We start from the raw sequence: 12342 nt of genomic DNA on the forward strand, positions 1-12342 counted from the left end.
CAGACAATTCATCGCATATAATTCTTTTGGCAGCGACACAGAAATACTCACTTTTGATCAATTGGATTATCAAGATTTTTTTTTCATCAGTAAATGCGAATTTTTAAGTAATTTTTCTTGGGGAGATTGTTTCTAATTTCATTTGTTCAATTCCTGCGTGATTCTGCCTAACTCTTTCTTGGCTATTCGTTCATAAACTAAATTTTCCTCAGCATTTAAAATGTTTGATTTTTCTTTTTACAAGTCGTGCGGGAATCAATGACAAATAAAATTTCATTAGATACCAACAAGCTGGAGACTGATAATTTTACTTTAAAAAGTGTTATTTACGTCTAGAAACCCCAGCGAGAAAGCTGAGTTTACATAAAGCAAAAAACGAGTTTGATGTTACAAAGTACGTGAATTGTGGCATTCTTCCTTGCACCGGGGGCGTCAATTCTTCCGGAAAAATAGACAATTCGCGACTGAACAGGAACACAGGTCATGACTGTAACACAAAAAGTTCCAAGGTCGAGGGCGACCGTTGAAAAAATAACTGATCTGGGCTTTCACAGTTTTTTCGCTAGAGACGAGTCTTCACCCATTAAATGAATGGTCAATTTTGCTCCGTTTCCCCTGCCGAGGGTGCTGTATTTGTTTCTTTTCGAAACCTTCACCGGAAGACAACGAAGTTAGCCGACAATTTCCCGACGATACGCGGCTGTACGAAGCGAGGTTACAAAGCTCATACCGAACAATGTTTCAGCCTGATGCTGGTTTCATTCAACAACAACAACAACACAGCAACTTTCTGGAGATGTTAAAAGAAAATGGAAAAGATTTTCTGCCGATTTGCTGTCTAAGGTACGTTAAGAATATAAGTTATTCTTTGTAAACATATGTTATGTCCTAAATAAAATAAAGCGATCATTCAAATCAATAATCAGCAAATGTATTCCTCCTATATTTTGATTTCTCATTTCCGTGTGTAAGTTAAAGCTTTCTGAAAGCTTGTTAGATTCTCTTTCCTTTCAATGCTGTTTTACTCTTTATTATTTGTTTTCTGTTGGTATTTTGTGAACGTTTCGCCCATTAACTCAAGAGTCTATCAATAAAACCTGGTTAATTTTACAATGTAAAGTCTGCACATATCGAAAATTGCCCTTGTCTTAGCAATTATCGTAATATAAATTCCTGAATAAATGGAATAAAATGAAAAGACTGGCAAGCATGATATCCTCACTGCTAAACACTCACATGATATCTGAATTTTATGGATCTCGATCAATGGCTGTTGTATATTTTTTGGTGGTATTCAATCAAAAAGATCGAATGATTCAATACCAGCTGATATTGATGCCCAGTCGATAACTAAAGAGTTGTCACATAAAACCGTAAAACGGCCTCTAAATCACATCAGTTGACATCTTTCAGTTTCATTTGTTTCACAAGCGAGTAGTCTCTGCGAAAAAAAAGTCATTTTCCACATCAATCTGTCAAAATCTAATAGGCAAGTTCACTGACTTTAAATCGATTTTCAATTGTTTTATTTTTTAGTTGTTGTGTACAGTTTTTGTCATCAGAAGAAGCAGATATTTCCCTTCAGCTAAAGTCAACATAAACCATGAGTAACTGAAGCTGGAATTAAATTGTATCTGTCTCATCTGGCATGTAGCTGACAATACAACATTTCTTAGTTGCATCAACAAGAAGATATAACATCTACATGTCCTCTTGATGAACAAGACCTATTGGAAATATATGGTTCTTTCACTAGTCATTAATAAAACTTGTGATTGAAATGGGGATTGGTACATCTTCTGCGGAGCAGAATTCGCCTGATTCAACGTTAGTCCGTGTACCGCGATACACCTTGGAGGAGAAAAGAAAAAAGCATTCCAAATTAAACACGCTTAAGAAGAAACTTTCAAGGAGTAAAGGTGGATTTAAGAGCCATGATCATGGAAAAATGCTGCGAGATTTAACACAGACATGGACGACACAAGAAATCAATGCTTTAGTTGAAGAGTATGAAGCAATGTTGAATGTTAAGGAGTTGAAGAGTCAGACCAATCTTGTAAGACAGTCTGCACCAAGTTTGAAGAAAGACCTCCTAAGGCTGTTTGAAGAGGGAATTTGTGCTGACATGACACTTGTGTTTGAGAATACCCATTTCCACGTTCACAAGGCTATTCTTTCATCTAGATGTCCGTATTTTAAAGACCTTTTTTCACAACACTCTGAACCAGACCCAGTTATTCACATGGAGTTCAAGACTGAAGGAATGACCACAGAAATTTTTTCAGCATTACTCTGTTACTTGTACACTGGTGACTTTACTCCTAAAAGGTCTGGGCTAGAGTACATTGATGTTTTAATCAATCTAGGCGAGGAATTTGGTACACCAAATGTCTTAGAGCAGGATTTAAAACTGCTTTTTAACAGTGGTGATTATGCAGATGTTGCATTTGTGTTTCCTGCACAAGACTCTTCAGATGCATTCACATCAGCAGATGGGAGCACCATTTCTGACCATACTTATGAAATTTTTTGCCACAAAGCTATTCTTTGTGCTAGGTCGCCGTATTTTAGATCGCTATTTCTCAAGAAAGACGTGAATTTACCTGAAGACAGGTCAACCTCAAGTGTAACAAGACTTGTTTTAGATGAATCAGTTATGACGAGGCAGTACACACGCATTGTTTTACAGTGTATGTACACTGACTCTGTGGATTTGTCGTCTGTTGTTAAATGGAGCTCGGAGGACAAGAGATATTATGCTTCTGGGACTCACAAATTATTGACATCAGCAGAGATCGCCATGGAAGTATTTGAGGTAGCAAGCTTCATTGATTTGCCTGTGCTAATTCAAGGTAAGCTACATATTATACTTGTGGTATAATTTGCTTGAAAAAAAGAGGGCTGATGATGAGGGCTAGAAAGATGCCAGCACCATTAAGACATCTGTCACTTTATGCACACATAGAGAATATTATAGGCTACACACTCAGAGATGTAAATTTTACTTTTGAGTGGTAAAGACGATATTTTATGAACCATCGCAGCAAGTGAGTAAAATATCTTTAACACAAGTAAATAAAATTCAAATCTTCAAGCCACCAAGTAATTTCTTTTCATTATGTAGACAAACTGTCTTTCAAAGAACAGACTGTTGTATAGCTATTAATAAATGCAATCGTGATCACTCAATTTAGATCAACCATAAAATTTAGCCCTACACTGTTAAAATGGGCAAATTTTTGTGGCCTGTTAGAGACCGTGTTAACGGTGTTCCAGGGTTTTGGTGAGATATAGGTTGGATATAACCTATAGAGGACAAGCATCCTACCCAGGGGGGAAAGGGGGATTTGAAATGCTCCTTGTTGCTTTATGCTGTGAAAACCAGAAATAAGCACCAGCATGATGGGCCACTATGCTTGAACAGGCTTTCCTAGATTGTTTCGTACTAACCAAGTGCAAGGTCCATATTGTAAGTTATGGACCAAGTTTTTCCCTTCTGATTTATGGCTAAGCTTGAAGTGCACTAGCAATATATCAAATGGAAAAGCAGGGATTCATTACCTGCGGTGTGAAAAGAGAAGAAGAAGCTAGTAAGATACTTACATCAAACTACTTGTGTTTGATGGGTTTGGGAACAGTTTCAAATTTTGGCAGGCTGTTCAGGAGAATACAGCTGGCATAATTGACCAGTAGCTAAGAAGTACAATAAAGTGCAAGAGTACATGTATTGAGTAACTGTTTTCAAATAATTTATCTGTTTTACCAGGCTGTGAAGACATCATTCTAGAAGAGCTGTCTCCCTCTACCCTCCTGCCCACCCTGGAATGGAGCTCACTTCCTCATGGGTCAGACTGGGTCTACAGACAAGCCATGCAGTTCTTACAGGATGAATTTGTCAACATCGCTCAGACGGATGCTTTTTCCTTTATACCTAAAATGTATTTGGCAGAAGCATTAAAATCTGATTTTCTGCAGGTATTTGATATTCTATCAATAACAGAGAATCAGGTTAAAATAATTTCCATAATTTCTAATGTCTCACTTATTTGAGTGTCGTGCAGGGGGGTCTCTGGCACAGTTCATAAACAGGAAAAATAGAGGATAATGGATCGCAGATATAAAAATTCTGTTTTCCCAGATTACAAAAATAAGCAAGTAAGATATTCTTTTTAATTACTTGTTCTTACACTAGAAAACAAAATCCTGAAAGGCTAATTCAAGGCTCCATATTGCAAACCGCATACCTAAGTCACTCTCAATAGACCACTCTAACCATTCAGAGGACTTGCGTCTCAAAATAACCTAGAATAGAGTGATGAAATCACGAATATTAGTTAATATTTCAAGTTCTTCACTGGTCACGCAAAACCTTCAGGTCATGGATCATGAAGAATAATTTCCTAAATTCATGGTAAATGAAATCAGCTAATCAGGCATCACAAGAATACCCCTGTACGACCGTCTGATATCCACTTTGCCACCTTTACTACTACTTGTAAAGTTGTTTATTTACTGGTTACCTATTATATAATTTATCGTATCTAAAACAAAATTCTTGATCGTGATTGGTTCTCTGTGTGCCTATTCTGTCACGTAATTGGTGCACGATCACGTGGGTATGCCTCGTGCTTTGCGCTCGAATGACTTTGAAATTACTTGCACCATTACTCCCTGAATTGTGCTCCACTCGGTCCAATTACTATTTCAAATTAAATTTTGCCAGTTTGTATAATAATTATTGTTGCAGTTTTGGGTCAGGATAGTCTGTTGTCACCCAAAAATGAAAGTTCAGTACATTTCAAATCTCTTTCAGATTTAGCTGCATTTTGTTTTATAACTAATATTATTATATGGCTAGCTCTGTGAGCGGGCAAGATGAATCAAATCCTGTGCTGTGATTGGCTGCCCGAGCGGGCAAGATGGAGCTATCTTGCCTGCTCGGGACTTCCCGCTGTGTCCCGCAAGAAAAATTTCCCTGAAAGCCATATAATAAATCCTTTATTGACCAAACTTGTTCAGTCAAGATGGCTGGATATTGGCCTCGTTCTTTTTTTGCAAGTTTATGGACCTCAACTCCATCTCAGTCCATAAACACTCAAAAAAAGAACTTGGCCAATATCCAACCATCTTGACCTCACACTTGGTCAATAACCCATACACATTATTATCAATGCAAATTTAAGTTCATCAAATATTGGTGATCTTGTGCAATTGGTCTAAATGTGTTTGGTGACTGAATATGCCCTGGCCAAGACTGGAGAACATCCAAGCGATATTCCCCAATTTTCAAAACTGGGTGTGTTAAGAAAAATATTTGATGGTATAGAGACAATAACCTCTATGTGGTGCAAAACTATGCACAGATATTTGTCCTTGGACATTATCTGTTCCTCAAAGTTCACAGTTTTCCTCGAGCGTAAACTGTTTGCTTTTCAGAACTGATGTCTGCAGGCAAATATCCGAGCATATTTTTGCACCAAATGGAGGCTATTTTTATGTATTATGTTAAGTATTACTGTGGTTATTCTTTTATTCCTTCGTAGGCTTGTGAACATGATGTTTTGCTGTCGGTTATCAGATGGGGAGAAGCACAGGTTATTCGCAGAATGAATGAACAAGGTGTGTAACTCAAAGAGTTCAAGGTGCATGCTGTATGATATGGACACAGTTATTTTCTCTGTCGATTTATCGGCCAAGTGCAACATGAATTGACCAGAAAAACATTAAAGAAAGAAAAACAAAAAGGATCTTTTTCTTAAAGAACAGACCAAAATTAATAACTAAAGATGTTTAGTTACTACTGGTACGTCTATCTCTTTTGAAAAAAGGAGACTGCAACACTGTAGATTGAGGCCCATTAACGCCCAAGTCGCTAGTGGAGGGAAGGTGCCTACGAAGCCCGGGGGCTGCAACCGCAGTCACATCCGCAAGGCGCTAGAACACCCGACTGGCCTACCCAAACCGCAACCAAGCCACGAGACCCCGCGCCAAGTCCCCTACAGGCACCCGTCACACTCAAGCCAGACGGCATTGGTGGAAAAAAAAAAATAAATGAATAAAATAAAATGAAATGCTAAAAAGAAAGGGGGGGGGGGGAGGTAGGGAAGGAACGCCGAGAACCGCTAAACTCTAATTCAATCCACAACGCCACACTAACAGAGCGATGAACACACTGCGAGCACATGGGACGACAACACATGCACATGCACTAACCAAATATACCGCTGGACAATGTCAGCTCCTGGGTTCTCACGACCATATGATTGTTGCAAACGCTACAGAAACGCACCAAACGCTAAGCAAACGCTAACAGATGGCCAAGGTACTAACAAACGCCTACAAAAAACGCTACTGACCAGACTCGCTCCTGGTCATAAACTATGTAAAATTTCATTGAACTATATCAAACGTTACAGAAACGCACCAAACGCTAAACAAACGCTAACAGATGGCCAAGGCGCTAACAAACGCCTACAAAAAACGCTACTGACCAGACTCGCTCCTGGTCATAAACTATGTAAAATTTCATTGAACTATATCAAACGCTACAGAAACGCACCAAACGCTAAACAAACGCTAACAGATGGCCAAGGCACTAACAAACGCCTACAAAAAACGCTACTGACCAGACTCGCTCCTGGTCATAAACTATGTAAAATTTCATTGAACTATATCAAACGCTACAAAACGCACCAAACGCTAACCAAACGCTCACAGACGGCCAAGACACTGACAACCGCCTATAAAAACGCTACTGACCAGACTAGCTCCTAGTCGTTAACTATGTTAAATTTCATTTAACTATATTAAAATTGTGTATTTACAGTGCTATACTATGTCAGAGACTGATGTAATAAGAGTCTATGAAATATGCTGTCCACTTTCCTTTAAGCCACTAACTCCCCCTTGTTTTAATACCTCCTCCTCCAGCTACAGGTTTTCAATTTTTTTCGTTCAGAACTTTCCACTACAACTTGTCATAAGCATATATATCTCATGTATGGCATTATATGGCTAGCTTCATGAGCAGGCAAGATGAACCAAATCCAGTGCTGTGATTGGCTACCCAAGCAGGCAAGATGGCGCTATCATGCCCGCTCAGGATCCTGGAAGAAGATAGTGTTCTTTTTCCATATAATAAATCTTTTATTGACCGAGCTTGTTTGGTCAAGATGGCTAGATATTGGCCTCAATTCATAAACACGCAAAAAAAGAAGTTGGCTAATATCTAGCCATCTTGACCTCACTCTTGGTTAATAACCTATATGGGTTAACCATGTCCCACTTTGTTATGTGCCATTTCATCATTTCTCCATTTCATGGTTTAAACTTTTTTGTCACCTTAGACCCAGTACAGGACAACAAGAAGAACACTAAACGGCGTGAAGTCGACAACAAACAGCTCAAGAAGGTGCTCTCAGGCGTGATAGAACATGTGCGCATTGGTCATGTGCTACCTCCGCACAGTGAACTCCTACAGGGTGTGTTCCGCCGGGGTCTTGCTGATAGAGGGATGCCCCTAGATATAGGGGAAGGCAGTTTTTACCCCAATTTGCCCTGGATGCGGCGAAGGGAAGAGAAGGACTTCATCAGACCGAGACTCTTCTTGCCTTACTTTGAGGAAGCAAAGGTGAAGCTTTTTATGTACCTTCAATTTCCTCACAGTTACTATACCAATCCAATAGTTGGGAACACTTTGCTTTGGTTTCCCATGCAAAATATGCCATGACCAATCAAACAGGGCAGTGTAACCGGTAAAAAATTGCTATTTGCAACCCACTAAGTCCATTAAGAAATTAAATTACTGCATGTAATGTAACCTGGCTAAATGTAATTTAGGGAAAGTCAAATTCGAAACAATGCAGGTTAGCAGTCTCCTTCCTGGCTGCACCAAAATGGCGTCGTAAATCATGTAGGGTGTAACGCTTATCTCACAACTCGTTAAAATTCGCAAAACTCTGAAATGATCACGAGAATTTGATAGTTGGTCACTACTAAAGTCTTGACATTCTTTGTGTCACAGGCCATCCTTGAAGAACACAAAGAAGCGGAAGTCGAACTTATCAGACACCGGATGTCACGTGTCAGTCATAACATGCCCGATACTCTGTACATGGTGGGCTCGCAAAAGCGTAGCAACACAGCACCAGCCCTCTTTCTTCAAGCTGCAGCTGCGGGTAGACTGGAACAAGATGACAGACCTTCTACAGCCCAGAGCTCCAACAAGAGTGATAATGAACTGGACAGATATGTGAGGAACAGGCGCACTAGTGAAGTAAATACAGGTATGTTGATGGACAGTTAGAGGGTGCAGGTAACCTCTTTTTTTTAGTGCAAGGGTGGTTGCACAGTTTCCAAAAAAAAAAAATCCTGCACAACAAATACTGCTGAAAAAACAATCGTGCAAGGGGAGACATGGGAAAAAATTTCTAGCAAGTGCTTTTTACTGTCCAGGTCCCGTGTTTGACTTTAAAAAATATTCTTGCACAAGCTGTTGTCCACTAAAAAAAACACGCCCAACCTAAAAGTTAGAAGAATATTTCATGCCCCAGAAAATTGCCTTCCCCACCCTTTCCCCCCGCAGAAAAATAATGGTCTTTCCCTATCTGGAAAATGTTCACGCTCATGTTCTTCGGAAGCTTTGGACCTTTTGTAAAATTTTCGGAAGTTCTAACAATCTCACACAGACTCAGAATCGTAAAGTTCTACATATTTTAAGACACCGTAAAATCGACAGACATGGTGGAACCCCTGAAGTGACTGTTGTGGAAACGAAAGTTCTGTGAAATTGGTTGCACATTATCATCTGAGGCCAGATATTATGTACAGTATCTGGGATTTTTAAAAGGAGAATTTTAACTTTGAGTTAAAAAATTCATTGAAAAGAACGTTGAGGCTCCACGAAAAAATTGCGTAATTCATAAATTCAACAAATTTGTTCGTATAGTTCAAGACTAAAGATGAGATTGTTGAAAGAAAACAAACAGAGAGAAAAGAGAAGTTAGGAAGAAAGGTTTCTCTCACCCACTCACCACCCCCTTCCTTTTTTCCACTGCCACTGGAAGATACACTGAGGTTTTTACGGCAGCTTTCATTCAAGGCTTCATTCAGGGCAAGTTCCATGTATTCGTTGTTCTTCTACTGTTAATCGGTCTTAAGAGCTACTCTACTAGATCTTTGGACGAATTCATGAGATACAAACAGTTATTTTTCTTCCTATTTTTTAAGGTGAGAGAGAATCAGTTGGCGCTGACCGGAGAGCGGAGCGGGAGTTGGCTTTACCAGACGTTGCCATGGAACTGCCGTCGCATTTCCCTAGTGATTATTGGGACAGGGGACCCGGGCCTTCAAGTGCGCATCCTTTCGGCGTGGAGGTAAGTAATAATGTTAAGTCTGCATACGAGCTCACCAGGCCGGAGCTAATCCCGCTTTCAGTAGCATGAAGGGACTAGGAGTATTTCTACTCCCCCCTGGATGGGATGCCAGTCCATCGCAGGGTTACCCCCACAGCATTAAATTCACCGGTACCCATTTGTACACCTCGGTGGAGAGAGGCACTGTGAGAGTTAAGTGTCTTGTTCAAGAAGACAACAACGTGTCCCCGGACAGGGCTCGCACCAGCACCGCTCGATCTGGGGGCAAGCGCACTAACCATGAGGCCACCGCACCTCAACAAAAAAAAAAAGCAATAGAAAAACACAGTTATTCCAGAGAGTTGGGAACTTAACTACTCATCTTGTAATTATGTTCACAGATACCTGACTACATCATGGGCCCAGTACCAGATGTTGCTCTACCCTCTTCTCCCACATCCAGTGTTTCGTCCTCTGGAGTCCCCCCTGAGTATTTTCAAATGGACCAATCGTTGGAAGCTTTAAATGACGAGGGCTCAAGTGGAAGTAGCTGACATCGCGCATGTTTATTTTATTTTACTTTTTTTTAAGAAAATACAAATACATGGATATTTTTTAATGACTTATCCGTTTCTATAGTCGTCAGAACAAACACTGTTTTGAATGGAACGAGAGGGCGAGACTAGTGAGCCGGAAACATTTTTACTGTTCTTCAATTTCGAGACCGAGAAACAAAGTGTTTTAAATGCGAGCTCCAGACGTTCAGGTTCTTAGACGTTAAGACCTGCTTTATATATTAAAAAGAAAAATCGGTACTTCGAGACTTTTTTAGCCTTGCAAAAAATAATCGAGACTGCGAGACGCACACAACTGCTAAGAAAAACGACACGGCAAGACCCATGATTTTTAAAGGACCATTCAGCACCCCTAAGATGTGAGCAATTTTAGAGACGGATTTTCCACTCCTTTTAGTCCTCCATTCGTTTTTTCACCTCATGCACGTTGCCGAAATTGGTGATCGGCAGAATCTTGACGCAGCAAATAAATTTTTCTTGTTCTGTTCGTCAAGATGAAGCTGTCGATTATGCATTTGGCATTCTTATCAAACCCTCTTAGTCGTTATACGTGTTTCATGATAAAATAAGTGTCGAGTATTAGTGACATGGTCACGTAATATCATCAAAACCTGATGGCACCTCGATAATGGATTGAAATGATAGAAAACTAAAAATTGGTGAAAATTGGCTCAAGGTAAAGTTAACGGTACGTGTTGTGATATGTGTGATGTGAGATGTGTGGTTTGAAATGTGTGGCGTGAGATGTGTGATGTGTGGTGTGAGATGTGTGTTGTGCGATGTGTGGTGTGAGATGTGTGATGTGTGGTGAGTTTTGTGTGCGTGCGTGTTGTGTCATCAAATGCATGGGTCATTTTCATGTTTAATTTTGGAATTAAAACTAATTAAACAAAGACATCCAGGAGTCGCCTAATACAGCTGCAATTGATAGTCTTTAAATTTATTTTTTTCTTTTTGTATTTCATTGACAGCGCAAGATATTGAGGCAATATTTAGTCGCGTTGTGAAGTCTTTCCCTGCGAGCAGTTGGTTTCTCTTTAGCCGAACGAAGAGAAACCTACTGCTCGCAAGGTATATCCACGCCGAATCTGTAAAATATTGTAAAAAAGCAACCTGAGTCTACCTCGATAAATAAAAAAAAATATTGAAAACTGATCACAGCAGCTGTCATTTCTTGCCTTTATATGGATTAATTTACATTTGAGGATTCACAGTGTCATTTCCACAAAGAAGAACACCAATCAATATAAATATCTGCGTTTATATCATCTCAGATATGCATATTCTTGTTGATGTTCCACAACGTTGGATGATGATCAACTAAAGGGGTTCATGGGAAAAGACCTTTAAGTGACATCTGATAGACTGCAAGATTCTCCAAGTAAACTGCTTTTTGCTTCCTTGTACAAAAAAGGAGAATTTGGTATGAGATCAAGAGTCACTTAGGGCTAGTTTTCCCTTTGTAGCCCGACTAGCTGGGCGATAAAACCAGTCGGCAGTAATTGCATGCATGCAGCCGAGACCATCCCTCCTAATAGTATAAAGACTTTCATGGTAAAAAGTATAACATTTAAGGATGGAGAAGACTGACACGGATAACAAACGACGAACTTGAAAACTTTAAGCTTAACTTTTCAAGATGTTTTTGATTGTATACAGGCCATTTTCGTAGACAGAGAATATATATAATTTTTCACGTTGTTAGTGAAATATAGTTGTGTGCCGGTATGAAGATTCGTTAGCATGCAGGAGTTCAGTTGTCACTCGACGGCATCTCCGCTTTTGATCAATTCATTCTGGAAATTTTGTTATAGTAAAATTTCCGTGCTTGTTGTTTAGTACATTCGTTGTATTACTGAGTATCCTAGGGCCGCTTACCTTTGTTACAATGAACTATGCTAAGGCTGTTTATGTCTGATCAATAAACGAGATGACCCCCCTCCCCCTCCCCCTCCCCCCCCCCCCTTTATACGACTGGTGGTTTCTTACTTGTAATAAGTTAAAAATTATCTTGTTTTCGTTCCACGGCAGAGTGATTAGAAAACAAATGACATTTCTTTCGGCGTTAAAACGTTAGACTAAATTGTGCACGCCTCGGAATGCAACCACTACACGTAAACTTTACGTGTAGCCTGGAAACTGGCTACGAATTTAATAGTCTGTAAAATACTCTTGTTGGTTTCTAAGCGAAGTTTCTACGGCGAGAAAAATGCTTGTACGTGAGCCTATAAGCAACTGTGATCACGTCCCTGTCAAACCAGACAAACCAGACAGTGAAGACAAGTTTGGGTTGTACGACTAGATTTGGACAAGAGTAGAAAATAGCGTTTTTGCAAAGCGTTCATATGTAATTTTCGAATTATTTTCGAAATTTCGGGTTTATTAGAAAATTTGAAACAAAGGACCCCGGCGAA

At 39.7% G+C, this 12342-nt stretch overlaps 1 protein-coding gene across 1 annotated transcript; it reads left to right on the top strand.

The window, feature by feature from the left end:
* The first annotated feature begins 551 nt into the window (after positions 1-551).
* LOC110069085 (BTB/POZ domain-containing protein 7-like) lies at positions 552-11083 on the top strand. Its single transcript, XM_089287862.1, has 8 exons — positions 552-843; positions 1537-2852; positions 3767-3975; positions 5544-5619; positions 7347-7630; positions 8024-8285; positions 9229-9374; positions 9755-11083. Exons 2-8 carry the CDS (start codon positions 1781-1783, stop codon positions 9905-9907), a joined length of 2202 nt encoding a protein of 733 aa, XP_089143988.1. The 5' UTR covers positions 552-843; positions 1537-1780; the 3' UTR covers positions 9908-11083.
* Positions 11084-12342: the final 1259 nt, after the last annotated feature.

This window comes from Orbicella faveolata, unplaced genomic scaffold (genome assembly GCF_042242905.1).
Source record: "Orbicella faveolata isolate gen_17 unplaced genomic scaffold, um_ofav_v1 contig_15, whole genome shotgun sequence".
Classification (NCBI taxonomy): Eukaryota; Metazoa; Cnidaria; class Anthozoa; order Scleractinia; family Merulinidae; genus Orbicella; species Orbicella faveolata.